At 38.4% G+C, this 18,615-nt stretch overlaps 1 protein-coding gene and 1 pseudogene across 1 annotated transcript; both read left to right on the top strand.

The window, feature by feature from the left end:
- Positions 1 to 2,480: 2,480 nt before the first annotated feature.
- On the top strand, positions 2,481 to 3,191 carry LOC125474779 (7-deoxyloganetin glucosyltransferase-like; the record flags this gene model as incomplete). The annotated part of the gene is made up of 1 exon (XM_048578757.1): positions 2,481 to 3,191. A coding segment is annotated over one exon (438 nt), but the record flags the coding sequence as incomplete, so codon positions are not given.
- Positions 3,192 to 9,791: 6,600 nt separating this feature from the next.
- Positions 9,792 to 18,339, top strand: LOC103966531 (annotated as a pseudogene).
- Positions 18,340 to 18,615: the final 276 nt, after the last annotated feature.

The following is an 18,615-nucleotide window of genomic DNA, read 5'->3' as shown; positions in this document are numbered from 1 at the left end:
AAGATAAGTGTGGGGGAGTTTGATAGGAGCATATTTAGGCGACTTACTTAGCTTGTTTTCGTGCATCTATGTTGTTAATTCATAGTTGTTTTAGTAGTTTAAGCCATTTTCGTGTGTTTTTAGGTTCATATGGCTAAGGAAGCAAAAAGATGCATTTTGGAGCATTTTGGAGCAAAATTGGGCTTGGAATGGATAGCATATGATTGGAGCCAAAGTGTTGGACGAATTTGAAGGCCTTGTATTCATTTTGGACATAAAACAAAGGGCCTAGCCCATTCTCTCTTAAACCAACCCCAAGGCCATGCATTTCCTTCCAATTCCAAAGCCCACAATCACTTCAAAAGCCATGCAAAGAACCATCCATTCCATCAAAAACAATCCATCAATTCACATGCAAAACCACCATTAACACACATGCACCCAAACAAAGCCAACCTAGCTAACCCTACATGCATTCTTTATGCAACTCTTCATCATTCCACCATTCATTCTTTATTCCACAAACAAGTCACATGCATTTCCACCTTCCTACTTCATCATTTCACCACATTCTCCCTCTTTAACTCATTTCATTATTCATTCACTTTGCATTCATTCAATTCCACCCCACATGCACCCTTTATTCTTCATCATTGCAACCATGGCACATTTACACCAACAAAACAACTCCCATGCCATGGCCTACTCATATTCCCATTTCCTTTCCAACATCTCACATGCATTTCCACCTTCCCACTTCATCATTTCACCACATTCTCCCTCTTTAACTCACATGCATTCATTATTCATTCACTTTGCATTCCCTTTGCAATTACACCCCACATGTCCATTTAATCATTCAACCACATTCCCATTAACCACAAAACAAATCAAACAACACTACCCATGATTCCATCCATCTTCCACACCTTTCCAACCTAGCCACACCCTTTAATCATCCCCCCTTTAATTTATGATTTTATTTCCTAACCCTACATGCATTATTTATTCACTCTTCATCATAACAACCACATTCACTCTTAAACAATCATCCACATATTCTCCCATTCCCCCTATAAAAACCCATGCATTCATACACAAAGGGACATCTCATCTCATTTCACAACACAACACCCCTCAAACACTTCCATTTCTTCCCTTCCCTTTCTCCTCCATTTCTTCCATTTCCATAATCCCCCAATCCATTCAACACACCAACAACATCCCTTAGTCCTTGTGCTACAACGAAGAGGAAGAGAAGAGGGCCTAAACGTTCATACAATTCACGTTTGAGTTGTTGGAATGTTTACGCGTTTCTTTGATTTCAATGTTTAAATTCAATTCTCTTTGTTTTGTAATATGAGAAGAGGAAGAGAAGAGTGCCTAAACGTTCATACAATTCAAGTTTGAGTTGTTGGAATGTTTAGGTGTTTCTTTGATTTCAAAGTTATGAGGAACTAAACCCTTTTTGGCTAGGGGTGATTTCAATACCATGATTATTTATGTAATATGAATTGATGAATTCCGGTTATGAACTCTTGATTCGTGAATGCAATTGGCTTAACTATTTGATGATTAACTTATTTGTGTTTGTTGATTGAGGGTCGACACTTAATTAGCATGCATGAATATGTGGCTAAAGTTTAAGAAGGTTTCACATAATCGTTACTAACTTATACTTGAAAGTAGTGAAGGTCGCTTGTCACGATCGCGTTAAGTTTAATTCTTAGCATGAGTAACATGATGTCATAGTTGCAAGTGCTTTGTCAATGCTTATGGTTTTCATTATTCTTAATGATCTTCGATTGTATCTCTATTATGATGACATGTAGGGAACTTTTGAGAATGTTTTGGGTTGTCGAATGATGCCATCCAATCCAATAATATAAGGAAAATCTGAGGGTTAACTAGTGATGTCACGGTTAATTTGGGGCATTGTCGTTCATAATTCAATGAAGGAATAACTGGAAATTGATTCATATGCATAAATATCATGTGTGGAGAAAGAACCTCTAGCTAATTCACCAACCATCTTATTTCATCAATTACATTCTGTCTAGTTATTAACTTGTTTCGTTATTTCAATTTTCATCAAACCTCAATCCCCCTTTTGCTTTAATGTTCAATATAGTTAGAAATCAATTTAGTTTGTGTTTTTAAAGCATTTTGATTCTTTTGGTTTGTCTTAGTGTTTTAACGTTTAGTTTCACATTCTTTGAGTCTAGTTTAACGTTTTATATTGTTTTTACGTTTTAGTTTTAATTCGTCCAAATCCAATTCCCCCCTATTTCGTTGAAGTCTTAGTCTTAATCTTTCTTATTTTTAGTTTTGCTTTCTTCGAGCATTAAATAGTGTTTTATATTGTGTTCTTATGTTTTTAAGTCAATTTAGAAGGTTTTAGCAAGCCCTCCTAATCCCCGGTCTAGAACGATCCCTCACTTATCCATTCTACTACAATTGTCAAACGAGGGTTTAATTTGAGTGTCAAGTAATTTTCGCATCACGGATCAGCGATTTTGCCATCAGAGATTGTGGCTGAAACAAAAGAAAGAAGTTTATTTGCAAGTTGGTGCCCACAAGAGCATGTGCTGAACCATCCATCAGTTGGAGGATTTTTAACACACAGCGGTTGGAGTTCAACCATTGAGAGCCTGACTGCAGGAGTGGCTATGCTCTGTTGGCCATTCTTTGGCGACCAGCAAATGGACTGCCGCTATACTTGCAATGAATGGGGCATTGGCATGGAAATCAATAATGACGTGAAGAGGGATGAAGTAGAGAAGCTTGTTAGAGAGTTAATGGAGGGGAAGAAGGCTAAGAAGATGAAAAATAAGGTCATGGAGTTGAAGAAACTTGCAGAAGAATCTACTAGTCCTCACGGTTCTTCATCCAAGAACTTCGACAATTTAGTAAATCGTGTGCTATTAAGGAAAAGCTAGAGGTCAGCTTTAACAATATTGTTAAGCTTTTGATGTTTTTTCATTGTTGGCCATAGCCTCAAACGATAATTATCTGGCTAGCAAGATGTGAGGAAGCATGTACTGCATTCCTAAATGTTTTTTGGTTCAATAACTAGAAATCTGTTTAGCCTGCGACCACCATCTTAAATTCTGTCAAATAATATCATGTACTAGTAAGTGGCTGTAACTCAGTTTGTTAAAAGCATTCGTCTTTGCATTTGAAATTTTATGTATGAATCCCCCTTCCCGTCGTTTAATGTAGATTATTCTATTGTTTGTTAAAAAAACCAAAAGAGAGGAAAAAATAATGCCCTGTACTATAGTCCACTAGGGATAGTCAATGGTGCCCATGGATTGTCATGCTCTAATTAAAAAAATATAGACACGTCTCAAATTAAGGTGCAAATCACATCTCAAAAATAGAATATGAAATTTCATAATTAAGATGTGACAAAATAAAAATAAATAAACGAATAACTCCAGAGCAATTAACAAAAACAAACTAAACTTGAGTTTGTTTTGTACTTTACAATACGTCCTTTGTTCCGAATACGTAAGGCAACCAACCCTAGCATGGAATTCTTGTTCCTTATTCAAACAAACCTTCTTGCAAAGGCTTAAACAAACCTTAAAGAAACTTCGTCCTCGAAATTTAAAACGTATCGGTGTTAGAAAATAGTTTTGGGTATTTCTTCCGCTTTTCGGTTTCAAATTCCCTTGTGATGCTGATGAAGACCATTAGAATTCAATGTAGGAGATCACGTATTTCTCATGATATCTCCCTCTAGAGGAATCAAAAGATTTGAAAAGTCTGGGAAGTCATCTCCTAGATTTATTGGTCGTTTTAAAATCGTATAGAGAATAGAGGAAGTGCTTACAGATTATCTTTATCACCACAAATTTCAAGTGTTCACAATGTTTCCGATGTCTCAATGCTTTGAAAATATGAACCAGATCCAACACATGCTATCGACTAGCAAGAGTTTTGAGCAGATGAAGGCTAATCCTTTGAAGATAGACCAATCCAGATATTGGATCATAAAGAACAAACCCTTCGTACAGTATCAATTATGTTGGTCAAAGTTCTTTGGCAACATGGTGATGTGGAAAGTGCTACATGGGAATTATAAACTGAAATGCGGAAGAAATACCCATAACTATTTTCTAACACTGGTACGTTTTAAATTTTGAGGATGAAATTTGTTCAAGGCTTGTTTAAGTTTGTGCAAGAAAGTTTGTTTGAATAAGGAACGAGAGTTCCATGCTAGAGTTGTTTGCCTTGTGTATTTGGAACGAATGACGTATTGCAAGGTAAAAACCAATTCAAGTTTAATTTGTTTGTTGTTAGTTGCTAGCTCTGAAGTTATTCGTTTATTTGTGTTACATTGTCGCATCTTAAATATTAAAATGTAAAATTCTATTGTTGAGATGTGGTTCACAGGTTAATTCAAGAATTGATTATAGTTTTTGAATTGGAGCGTGCAAAAGCCATTTTTTGAATTAATGTGTGCTACATTCGACTTACACATTTTAAATGTATTTATACGTGTGAATTGCTTCAATAATTTTTTTTATGACAAGAGGAAAGTCAAATATTTGGAATAAATGAAAAATATTAGACCATGCTAGAAGAAACCCCTCGTAAACCAATCAAAGTAGTTGAATTCATATAATAAAATCGGTCTTTTAATTTCCATCTACATTCTATCGAATTTACATTAAAAATGGAGAAAATAATATTTAATAAACAATTGATACGTGGACAAATTTTTAAGCCTAATATATGGACAACATAACTCGGTGACGTGGAACACGTGTGGCCGTTGAGCTTCACACGTGGAACAACCTGCTCTTACACTCTAAAGAAAGTTGAGATTATACCATAAAACCAATTGTAAATATGGAGAGTAGCTCAGCCTCTTATAAGCCCTTGCAAGATTTTTCTTTTCACCAGTGTGGGACTCTTTTACTTTTACATTCTCACACGGCTCCTCACGTATGACGAATTTTCAAGCCAAACACATGGACAACATGAATTGGGTGATGTGGAGCACGCGAATTTTCAAGCCAAACAAGTGAACAACATGAATTGGTTGGCGTGAAACAAGTGTTGCCGTTAGGCTTCACACGTGGGCCAACCTGCTCTAATACCATAAAAAAAGTTGAGATTCCACTACAAAACAAATCAACAATATGAGGAGTAGCCTAACTACTTATAAGAATATGTAAGATCTCTCCTCTCACTAATATAAGATTCATTCTCAACAGCCACGACAGTAGCTACTAAGCCTCACGCTGTTTGCATTCCAGTTTTGACTCGAAGCCATATCAAGGCAACGCTTAAATTTGCAAAACTCCTGCACAGTAGAGGTTTTCATATTACCTTTGTCAAAGTTGATCCGTCAGGTTGACTTCGTTTGGACTAATTATAAAGATTACTTTGGATTAGTGGAGCTTGCGTTGGATTTATTTGATTTATGTTATTGATTTTTTTTAGCAAACGATATTATTTATATTAAGGGTGTAGGAGAGTGGGCTAAGCTTCACAATCGGCTAGGAATAATGTGGTTCAAATTCGTCTTTGACGATAATCGAACATAAAACCTCTCGCTCATTTTTATTTTTATTTTTTATTTATTAATTTATTTTTAAACAAACGATATTATCTGCACTAATGGAGTGGAGAGTGGGCTAAGCCTAGCCCATTATAGGGCTTGTCCCACTTCCTTATTCTCTTAGTATAGATATATCGTTTGTTAAAAAAATTTATATAGAGAAGGTTGTGAACACGAAAGTTCCTTGAAACAAGAAACAAGAATAACGTGTACAAAATAATATTTTGTGTTTAATGATTTTGGGGTTACGATCTCTCTCAAATTTGGTCCTCTGATTCTATCTTCGTAGGATGTAGGTTTGTGGATGAGTTGTTGATCCAAAGGGCCGTCGGGGCTTGATCTAAGGATGAACAGTTGATGAACGGATGAACACTTTCTTCAAGGGCCGTCGGGGCTTGATCTTGAATAATGGTTGTGTGGATTTCTTCAAGGGCTTTTGGGCTTGATCTTGAAGGTTGATGGATGAGCGGATCTTCAAGGGCCGTTGGGGCTTAATCTTGAAGAACGATTGGATGTGTGGATTTGTTGAGGTTGTTGATCCAAAGGGCCGTTGGGGGCTTATGCTTAGGATGAACGGATGAACACTTTCTTCAAGGGCCGTCGAGGCTTGATCTTGAAAGAGGATTTAACGAAGAACGAAGAGAGCTTTCTTGATCCTTCGGAATTCTTGGGAATTTGGATGGTTGGAAGCTTTGGAGTTTCAAAGCTTCAAGGATTTGGGGAATTCCTCTTCTAATTTTGGAGTAGAGAAATGTATTTGTGAATTCCTTGATGTTTGATACCTTGATGGAGAAGCCTATTTATAGGCTTTAAGAATGAATCACCACCACAAAAATATTTTTTCCTTTCCAAGCACCATTGCCTAATTTTCCCACTTAATGCAATATTGAAATTGAAGTGGTGTAACTTATGGCCTAATTTCCCACTTAATACCATTTTAAACTTGAAGTGGTGTAACTTATGGCCTAATTTCCCACTTAACACCATTTTAAACTTGAAATGTGTATGCTTTGTCATTGCCCAAATGAGAAAAACTTGCTTTGATCCGTAATGGATTGAAGTGTGCTTGCCTTGTCATTGCCCAACATGAGAAGAAAAACTTGTTTTGATCCTCAATGGATTGAAATGTACTTGCCTTGTCATTGCCCAAAATGAGAAGAAAAACTTGTTTAATCCTTCAAGGGTATTTCTTCCTATTTTGTTGAGTCACACGCCATGTGTACAATTTGTACAACACGTGGCGTATGCCATGTATGCCTTGACACGTCAAAACTTTAATGCATTGGTGAACATTTGTTTTACTGAAATTTCGATGTCTACAAAGGTATGATCTCAAATTATTCAGTTGTTAATTAAATTGAAATTGGTCTTAGATAGCCAAATCCAATCCTACTTCGGCCAATCAAAAGCCCCAAATAACTTTCTTCAAAACTTTGTCTTTTTTCTTCTTCATTCCCTGTAATTACATAGTTATGGTCTTCTGTCACTACAGCAATATTCTTTGACCTACAAATAAATCCAAAGGGTAACCAATGAAAATTTTATTACAAGATAATTGACTAGTTATTTAATTTGGATCACTCCATTCAAGATTCTTCAAACAAGGTTATTTTACTGCGCGTACTAGCGTGAAGATAAGAATAGGAATGAAAGGACGTGAAGAAGTGTCCTCTATCGGAATTTCAACAAATTTTGTATGTGATTCATGGAATTAGAGAAAGTTGGCTCACATGTGGTCCAACCGCTATACGTATTTCGTGTCACTCGGTTATTCACGTATTGAGTTTGAAAATTCTCCATGCATAAGGAAATGTGTGAGAAAACGAAGAAATATCCCACATTAGAAATTTACCAAACCATGCATGTACTCATAAAGAATTTTGGTTACTCTATATCTTGCAAATTGATTTTATTGCAAAAACTTAGGGCCATACTAGAATTGGTTCAATATGCATGAATTGCTTCAATATTTTTTTTTCTTTTATGACAAAAAGAAAGTTAAATATTTGGACTAAATTAATAATATTAGACCATGCTACAAGAAACCCCTCATAACCCAATCAAAGCAGCTAACTTCACATAATAAAATCGATTTTTCAATTTCTATCTACATTCTATTGAATTTGCATTAAAAATAGAGAAAATAATATTTAATAAACAACTGATTGATTCACATCATTTATAGCCTATTGTGAGGCTAAGCCCACACTCTCCCTCTTAATGTAGATAATATCATTTGTTCAAAAAAAAAAAACGATCATTTGACAACTAATTGAATCACATTATTATGAGAGTGCAAAAAACTTTTTTTATAACCAGCACTACCCACCTCTTAATATATTTTGAACGTGTTTGAAAATAGAAAAAAAAATAATATTATTAAACAATTGATTAAATCACATTATTGTTAGTCCATTGTGAGGCACTAATTATAAAAAAAATAAAATAAAAATTGTACAAAACTAATTAGAGTGCTACTAGACCCACCCCATTGTCCTATTTCTCCACCCACATTATAATTTCACCCAACTTATAAAGTTAAAAAGTTAAAATGTTATTTCCACACTCACTATTATTCCTAGAATAACCGCTAATTAACAACTTGTCATAAATTTGTATGAATGCATTATACAGAGTCGCCAACAATGGCTGGGACTTATCTACAATCGCTCTTCAATGTGCCAGTGAATCCACCTTCCCAAATTCAAGTCCCCTATTTCGGCATAGGTTGATAATGGTGCCCACCTTATTCAATTCCACACTAGGCCTCCTCATTTGACCAAACAAAGACAAAGCTTCCTTACACCTCCCATTCTAAGCACACCCCACAATCATGTTGATCCATGAAACAACATTCCTCTCCAGCATCTCATAATAATTCTTTGCACACCATCAACATCCAAACACCATACATAGCGCTCAAGCAGCGAATTCCAGACACCATAGATGGCCAGCAAGCAGCGAATTCCAACTCTCAACACTGCTCTCACTCATACCATCAATCACCCGGCGTGCATACTTGACACCACCAGCAAACCCACTTACCAGAACCCTCATTTGCACCTGTTCCCCTTTTATCACCAACCCCAAGCACTAAAACATACGAATAGGAAAACCCATTAGCCTCTGCCTCCAAACCCACCAGCCATTTATACAATTCAACCAACTTCTATGAAGTTTTGCTCCGAGCGTGGCCCTTGATCATATGGTTCCTTACAATAGTACCTGTATCTTCAACATTTTTGAAAAATTTGAAGGAGTGATTGAGACACCCAAAAGCAATTTAGAATGATAAAATCCGAACAAGAATGTAGCTTTTTTGTGAGTCCATGAATTGTTAATTTGGGTGTGAATTTAGCGTGTGCTTGCAGATCATTGGAAGCAACTAGTTTTTTGCTTTGTCCTTATATGTCATTTTAGAAGAGGTTAAAATTGACATTAAAAAAATTAATGAAAGATGGGTGGAGAAATAAGACAGCAGAATAGGTTTATCAGCACTCAATAATTAATTATAAAAAATAATGTTTATATGATGAAAATACCCTTACATTATTTTAGGCTGTTTTTGAATTTTTTTTGTTTAGAGGCATTTTTATCCAAATATTTTTTATGAAGTCGTGACCTCAAAATAGGACTGCTGGCTTTATATATAAAGATAAAGATAAAGATGTACCAGTTGACCATCCCTGTAATCCACATATTGATCGACTATTATTCATGGCTAACAGGAGTGTGGCCTGGAAATTTTCTATTATGTGGGCCGAACTAAAGTAATTGAAAATGACCGTAAGGTGTTTTCTTTGAATATCATCTATTTGTTTCACATTTTTTGGGTACGGAACCATGACACGATCTTTTTTAACACATTTTTTACATACAGTGTGAGATCCATTTTGTAATGTATTTCAATGATCCGAACCGTAGAAATATTTGCCAAATGACCATTTTTTCAAACTGAAATGCATTTACTTATTTGGAAGTGTTTTTGGCTTTTTCAAAAGCACATCTAAACGAGCCGGAGTTAGACAAGAAAGAAAGAAAAACAGGTAGAAGGACCATCCGAAGACCCCAGTTCAACTTTGCTTCTTCATCTCCTTCAGCTACGCTTCTCTTTTTTGACCTATAAAATTCTTATACAAATCAAAACACAATTGACAACTTATTCAGCTTAGATTACTTATTTTTCTTAATTCAAACAAGATCATTTGAAAAGTAGATCACAAGCACTATAAATAGTCGAAATTTGTGCAAGCACTGCAAAGCAAACAAATAGGCAAACACAAAATCCAAGATGGTTTCTGTAGGAGAAGCTAATCAGCCTCACGCTGTTTGTATCCCGGCTCCGGCACAAAGTCACATAAAGGCAATGCTTCAATTATCAAAACTTCTCCACCATAAAGGTTTTCGTATAACCTATGTCAACACCGAGTTCAATCACAGGCGCTTTCTTAAATCTCTAGGAACCGACTCCCTTGACGGCTTGCCTGATGATTTTCAGTTTGAAACAATTTCTTGGCACCTTTTCTTGACCTCATACAGAAACTCAACCGTACTACTCCTCCAGTTACTCTCATTGTTTCAGATGGTTTCATGGCTTTCACAACCACTGTAGCTCAACAACTTGGCATTCCCATTGCACTCTTCTTTACTTTTTCAGCAAGCAGCTCTATGGGCTATATGAAATATCCTACTTTGGTGGAAAGAGGACTTGCACCGCTTAAAGGTAAAGAATTAGCAGTGTATAATTTCGTTATTATTTGATATTTCTTTTTTAATCAATATACCACCGCCAGTGACCAATTGATCTAAAGTTCATGGACGATAGTTGTGGCATTGGTAAATAAAAAAATTCTCAAGAGAGTTGTGTAGAGAATAGTAGGGTTTAGTGTTTAGTCGAGAGAAGCAGTTTGTTTTACTGATTGAATTTCATAATCTGTTTAACATATTGATACAAGATATATACAAGCCTATAGTTGACTTTATGCAACATAAGAGGTAACTAATAACTCTTGATTATTTACATAAACACTATGGAGAGATTGGTGGGATCATGTCTTGACAGCAGATGCGGTGGAGAGATTGGTGGTGGAGTCAATACTCTCGTCATCCCCCCTCAAGCGAAACGAAACAAAGTGTGCTTGGAACCAAGAAAAGAGAATCGATTGCGGGAAAGTCCTTTAGTGAAGATATCAGCGATTTGATGATGAGAGGAGATGTGTCGAGTTTGAAGGACACCGTGGGCAAGAAGCTCGCGAACAAAGTGGTAGTCAATCTCTATATGACAAGTACGCGCTTGACAAACAGGATTGGCTGCCATGTGAAGAGCATATACATTGTCGACGAAGATGCAAGGTGGAGTACGAAGCGGAATGCCTAGTTCACGGAAGAGATAACAAAACCAACGAATTTCAGCAGTTGTGGTGGCAAGGGCATGATATTCGGCTTCGGAGCTAGAACGAGACACGGTGGATTGCTTTTTGGCGGTCCATGTAAGAAGGTTAGGACCAAGAAAAATGCAAGCACCACTGGTTGAGCGACGATCATCAAGGGAACTGGCCCAGTCAGCATCAGAAAAGCCTCAAATAGTGAAGTCTGGAGATGAACGAAATAAAAGACCATGTTCAACAGTCCCTTTTATGTAGTGGTAGATACGTTTGACGGCCTGAAGATGAGTTGATTTAGGGTTGTGCATGTACTAACAAACTTGATTAACGGCAAAGGAAATGTCGGGACGGGTGAGAGTCAGATACTGAAGGCCGCCAACCATGCTCCGATAAACTTCAGGATCTGAGATAGGATCACCATCATAAGCCGATAGACGCAAGGAGGAGAGGAATAGAGTGGGGTTCGGCTTGCACTGGTCCATCTTAAATTTCTGGAGTAAATCAGAGGCATAATGGCTTTGAGCAAGAGATAGATGGCTGCCTTGGCGAGTAACTTCCATGCCAAGAAAAAAATGGAGGTCACCTAGCTTGCGGTTAGCAAAGGTGGTACATAGTTGATCAAGGAACCTGTGAATAACATCATTGTTTGAACCTGTGACAATGAGATCATTAACGTATACCAGAACATAGAGGGAGTATGTAGAGGAATGGTAAATAAACAGGGATGCATCCGATTTGCTATGGGAGAAGCCTTGATTACACAAGAAGGAGGCTAGACGTTGGAACCAAGCGCGAGGTGCTTGTTTGAGGCCATAAAGAGCTTTGTGAAGGCGACAAACATACTGGGAGTGGTTGGGGTCAACAAAGCCAGGTGGTTGTTTCATATAAACCTCCTCGTGGACAATACCATTCAAGAAAGCATTCTGAACGTCAAGTTGCTACAATGACCAATTGTGTGAGACGGCTAAAGCAAGAATGGTACGAATAGTACCTGGTTTAACGACAGGACTAAAGGTCTCGTCGTAGTCAACCCCAACTTGTTGATTGAACCCCTTGGCGACAAGACGAGCCTTGTGGCGGTCAATGGAGCCGTCGACCTTTCGTTTAACACGAAATACCCATTTGCATCCCACAATATTCATATTGGGAGTAACAGGAACAAGAGACCAAGTGTGATTCTGAAGAAGTGCATCATGTTCCTCTTTCATCGCTTGCTGCCAATGGGAAAATTTGGAGGTCTGAGTGTAGCTAGTGGGCTCAATGGACATAGGATCTTCAAAGACTGCAGTTAACCCGTGAGGAAGTGAATGCCGGGGCGAGTCATAAGTAACGGCATTGATGCTCCCAAATTTGCGTGGAGGAGTAGAGTCTGGAGAGGTGACATGCGGCGGTGATGCAGCAAGGGTGGTGGCAGATGACGAAAAATGGGCGGCAGGTGAAGTGGGTATAGGCGCTTCAATAGCCGTGGATGAAGCGTGGGGCGTAAAAGGAGCAGATGTAGGCGGTGGAAGGTTGCTGGGAGACACAGGCGCTGCTGCAGGTGGTGGAATGGTGCTGGGAGACATAGGTGCGGCTGCAGGCATTAGTGGCTCCAAAAATAATGGTGGAGGAGACTGTTCAGGAGTAGGAGAATCTACCATGCGATTGTTGTACGGAAAAGTGAGTTCATCAAATTGTACATTGCGAGAAATATACACTTTACCAGAAGCAACATCGAGACAACGGTAGCCTTTGTAGTTGTTGTCGTAACCAATGAAGACACATGGGATGGACTTAGGCATCAACTTATGTTTGTTGTAAGGAACCAAGTGAGGAAAGCATGTGCATCCAAATGTCTTAAGAAACCGATAATTAGGAACTTTGGCAAAAAGTTTTTCATAAGGAGAAACATTCCCAAGATGATGAAGAGGCAACTGGTTGATAAGAAATGCAGCAGTTGTGAAGGCCTCCACCCAAAATTTTTGCAGGAGATGAGATTGAGCAAGGAGACATAGACCCATTTCGATAACATGGCGATGTTTGCGCTCAACTATACCATTTTGTTGCGGCGTATGTGGGCAAGAGAGTTGGTGTGAGATGCCGTGATCACGAAGAAAATGCCGAAATGCAAGGCTAGTGAATTCACCACCACCATCTGTTTGTAATACTTTAATAGTGCGATTCAAACGATTTTCAATCATGCGTTTGAAAGTGACAAAGGTAGGCATGACATCGGACTTACGAACAAGAGGGAACAACCACACAAATCTTGAATAATCATCCACTATAGATAAATAGTACTTATAGCCAAAATTAGATATCATATGAGCAGGGCCCCATACATCAAGGTGTAAGATGTCTAAAGGATAATGAGTCATGGACGTCCGAGAGGAGAATGGAAGGCGACATGCCTTGCCTATGGGACAAACATGACATTTGTTATTAGAGGAAACTGCACCACTAATGGGAATATGATATTTATTAGCTAAAACTTGAAAGATAGCAGTGGATGGGTGACCCAAGCGAGCATTGATAGGAGCATATTTATGCGCCTTAGTTAGCTAGTTCTTATGCATTTTTGTTATGTTTTATTCGTTAAAGTAGTCTTTTAAGCTACTTTCATGTGTTTTCAGGTTTAAAGGACATATTACATGAAATGATGCAATTGGGAGCTTTTGGAGCAAAACTGAGCTAGAATGTGGTGTATGCAAATGGAGCACGAGGAATGAACGAGGTTGAAGGTCAAAGGAGCTTAAGAAATGAAGAAATGAAAGTGAAGAGCAAGGAAGTCGGAATTGGTAACCAAAGTTTCTAAAGTTGGAAGTTTCTATTCTTGGAGGTTTCCATTGTCGTGAGTTTCTATTCTTGGCTTTGGGCTTTTAGATGACCTAAACCCTAACCTTAGCCCATTTTAGAGCCATTGCCATGGGCTTTAGCCCAAGTCCTTTCCCTTGCCATGCAAGGGGAGGCATTTTAGGCCCAAATCCATGCATTAAGCCCTTCACCCTAATTGGCCCAAATCCATGCATTAAGCCCTTCACCCTAATTCTTCCTCCTAATTAGTGCATCCCACCATTCCATTCCATAATTTCCATTAGTGCATCCCACCATTCCATTCACACTTAAATGCCCATTATCCCATTTTTTTTAGCTTTTAATTCCACACCATCCCATTATCCTTTACATCCACTAAACCATGCATCCACATTCACCTAAATAAACCCTAAATTACATCCACTAAACCATCCATCCACCATAATTCCCACCATCCACACCTTTTCCCATCCACCAAATACCTTAAACAAACATCCATTAACACCCATTCTCTTCCTATAAATACCCATTCATTCCATTCACCAAATCATCTCATTTTCCATTGTAATACACAAACACTTCCCCTTCTCCATCTTCTCCATTTCCACTCCATTCCACACTTCCATCCCCCCAACCAACCTATCCTTAAACCTTGTGCTACAACAACGAGGAAGAGAAGAGTGTCTAAACGTTCATACAATTCAAGTTTGAGTTGTTGGAATGTTTAGGTGTTTCTTTGATTTCAAAGTTTCATTTTAATTCTCTTTGTTTTGTACGTATAAGGAATGGAAGAGAAGAGTGCTTAACCGTTCATACAATTCAAGTTTTGAGTTGTTGGAATGTTTAGGTGTTTCTTTGATTTCAAAGGTATGAGGAACTAATCCCCCTTTAGCTAGGGGGTGATTCGAAACTATGTTTATATTTGCAATATGAATTGATTAACTTTCGTTGGAATTTCATAAGTTGTGGATTCAATTTGTTTAACCGTTTGATTGATAACTTATTTATGAATGTTTATTAAGAATGCGCGCTTAATTTTCATGCATAAATATGACGCTAGAATATAAGTGATTTTCACCTAATCGTTATGAACTTATATTCACAAGTAGTGGAGGTTGCTTATAAACAATCGCGTTAAATGAATTCTTGGCACGAGTTTCATGCTCATCATAGTAACGAATGCCTCGTCAACACTTATAGTTTTCATAATACTTAATGATCCTTGATTGTATCTTTATTGTGATGTTCACGTAAAGGACTTTTGGAGAATGTTGTGAATTGCGTTGCGCAAACCCATCCAATTCATTAACTTAAGGAAAACTTGACGGTTAATTTAAGCGGACCTAATTAATCCGGAGTGTTGAGTTTCATAATTTATCGAAAGACCAACTGAGAATCAATCTTGTATGCAAGTATAACATGTGTGGAGAAGAACCCCTTAGCTAGCATTCATTCCATATTTCATCACATTCATATTTAAATTCTACCTTTAAATTACAATTTGTGCATTTAATTTATTTTCGTCAAAATCTCAATCCCCCTTTACTTTAGTGTCCAATTTAGTTAGAAAGTGTCTTAGTTTGTGTTTATAAGTGTTTTGTATTCTTTGAGTCTTTTGATTTGTTTTAGTGTTTTAATGTTTGTTTTACATTTTTGAGTCAGTTTCCAAGTGATTTAGTAATCCCTCCTAATCCCCGGTTTAGAACGATCCCTACTTATACTTATACTACAATTGACAAAAAGAGGGTTTAATTAGTGTGCGTATAAATCTCGCATCAAGCATGCCACACATCGCTAGTCGTCCGTTCACCATAAAACACAAGCTTGGAAGTAACATGAGGAGCAGCTCTAATGTAGTAAAGTTCGCCATAATTATACCCAATCAGAAGGAGTTGGCCCGTTTTCTTGTCCTTCACACGAAAAGAACGATCATCCATCTCAAAAAAAACAGTTATTGTCATAACAAAATCGACGAAGAGATAATAGATTCTTCTTAATGGCAGGCACATATAACACATCTTTGAGTAACATAGGTCCATGTAAACCAAAGATGGAGGATTTACCGACATGGGAGATAGGCAGGTGATTGTCGTTGCCCACAATAATAGTATCAGTACCTGTGTATAGACGGATCTGTGTGAGAGCAGAAGGATCGTTAGTTATGTGGTTTGTGGCGTCGAAATCGACCACCCAAGGTGTTGACGAAGGAGAGTCCGCAGTGGCTAAATAAGCAAAGTTGCCTCGAGTGGGACACTGGCGGGCTTTGTGACCATATTCTTCACATAGTTGACAGTAGCTATCATATTCAAAAGTTGGTGGCTTAGGAGGCAGCGACGGTGTGGGAAGAAGAGGTGGGCGAGTGTCGGTCGAGGAACGGGGAGTAAGCCGAGGAGGATTCCAGTGGGCTTGACGGTTTGGTTTGGAATAACGCCAAGGTCGACCACGACCATTGCCTTGCCCAAAAGAGTGATGTGAAGAAGAGGAACGATGACTGGTGTGAGCAAACGGAGACGAACTAGCAGGGCGACGAGAGGCAGCAAAAACAGCGTTACTGGACAAGGATAGAGTGGACATCTTGTGTATGAGATGTTCTTCTTAAAGGAGCAAGTCGTAGCAATCATCGTAAGTGAGAGGAGATCGAAGATGAACTGCGGTGGTGAACTCTTTATATTTAGGACCAAGGCCGTCCAAGAGACTGTCAATGAGGTCTTCGTCAGAAATAATGGAGCCAGCAGCAATAAGTGAATCTGCAAGGCTTTTGGCATGCAGCAAATAGTCAGACATGGACTTCTCGGAATCCTTTTTTAGGGTGCAGAGTTGTTCACGAAGGGTGCGGATGTGAGTTTTGGAAACAGGAGATAAACGTTTTTCGAGAAGAGACCAAGCATCGAAGGCATAGGTGCAAGGAAGCAGGATAGAACGGATAGAGGATGAGCAAGTAGACTTGATCCAACTGAGGACAAGTTTGTCGCGAGAATAATTCGGATTAAGAGATCCATCATCAAGTTTCTTAGGAGGTTTGGTATTGAGGGTCACGACATCTTCCAGACCATGAAGTTCAAGAATGTCGGAAAATTGAGAAAGCCAACTGAGATAATTATTTCTATCCATGGGAGTATTGATGATGTGGGAGATGTTGAAAGAGGTGGGAAGGGAAGTAATAGATGCGACCATGGTTGAAGGATGAGAGGAATCAGAAGAGGCAGTGGAGATTAGGGTGGTGGGGCGTGGAGAGGATCGAACGTTGGGAGGCGTTAGCTCGTGAGAAAGGATGATACCATGTAGAGAATAGTAGGGTTTAGGGTTTAGTCGAGAGAAGCAGTTTGTTTTACTGATTGAATTTCATAATCTGTTTAACATATTGATACAAGATATGTACAAGCCCATAGTTGACTTTATGCAACATAAGAGGTAACTAATAACTCTTGATTATTTACATAAACACTATGGAGAGATTGGTGGGATCATGTCTTGACAGCAGATGCGGTGGAGAGATTGGTGGTGGAGTCAATACTCTCATCAAGTTACTCTTTAATTTGGTAAACATGCCTATGATTTTATTTTTAATTTTATTAATTAAGTATTGCTTGGGTGTTTGTAGATGAGAGCAGTTTCACGAATGGCTTTTTAAACCAGATAATAGATTGGATTCCAGGAATGAAGCATATCCGTTTGAGGGATCTTCCCAACGACTTTGTGACAACAAATCCCAATGACAAAATTTTTAACAACATCCTTGAAGTAATGAGTAGAGTTCATGAAGCTTCAACAATTATTGTACATACCTTTGATGCACTGGAGCAAGATGTTTTGGATGGCCTCTCAAGTATGTATCCACCCATTTACGCCATTGGCCCTCTCCCGTTACTTCTCAATCAGATGCCACAACATCCATTGAAGTCCTTGGGATACAGTCTGTGGAGAGAAGAAGCTGAGTGTCTCCCCTGGCTGGACGATAAGAAGCCAAACTCGGTTGTTTATGTGAATTTTGGCAGCATAACGGTCATGACACCGGAACAACTTGTGAAGTTTGGCTGGGGACTTGGAAAGAGCAAGCTTACTTTCTTCTGGGTAATTAGGCCTGACTTGGTAATTGGTAAATCAGCAATTTTTCCATCTGAGTTTGTGGATGAAACTAAAGGAAGAAGTCTAATAGCGAGTTGGTGCCCTTAAGAGCAAGTCCTTAACCACCCATCAGTTGGAGGATTTTTGACACACAGCGGTTGGAATTCGACAATGGAAAGTGTGTTTGCAGGAGTGCCCATGTTGTGTTGGCCTTTCTTTGCTGATCAACAAACAAAGTGTCACTGTACTTGCAAAGAATGGGGCATTGGTACGGAGATTGATAAAAATGTGAAGAGAGATGAAGTGGAGAAGCTTGTTAGAGAGCTGATGCAAGGAAAGAAGGGTAAGAGAATGAAGCATGAGGCCATGGAGTGGAAGAAATTGGCAGAGGAAGCCAATGGTCCACACGGTTCTTCATCTGCAAACTTGGAAAAATTAGTGAATCAATTTCAATTGTAAGAAAAGTCTAGATGTTCTGCACAAGAACAACCAAGAAACATGCACTGCATTCCTAGATGTTATTGGTTCGATGAATTGGCAACATGTTTAGCCTACCACCATCTTCAATTTTGTCTAGATATTAATTTCGGGTTGAACATTTAATGTTATACATTATTTGCTATGTATGCGATTCTACCCTGTCACTGGGATCATACATTGTGGCACATCAGATTTTCTCCTGCCAAAGATACAAGATAACATCAATTTTTTATCGAAATTTGGATAAATACTCCAGCACTATTAACAGGAATAGAAGAACAAGTGCATGTAACCAATGACAATTTAGATGGTAAAGTAATATTTCGGCAACGTAAAACA

The sequence above is a fragment of a genome, unplaced genomic scaffold (genome assembly GCF_019419815.1).
Source record: "Pyrus x bretschneideri cultivar Hongxiangsu unplaced genomic scaffold, Pyrus_bretschneideri_v1 Contig13, whole genome shotgun sequence".
Lineage (NCBI taxonomy): Eukaryota > Viridiplantae > Streptophyta > Magnoliopsida > Rosales > Rosaceae > Pyrus > Pyrus x bretschneideri.
The sequence above is the reverse complement of the archived record's forward strand: the minus strand, read 5'-3'. Positions and strand labels throughout refer to the sequence as shown.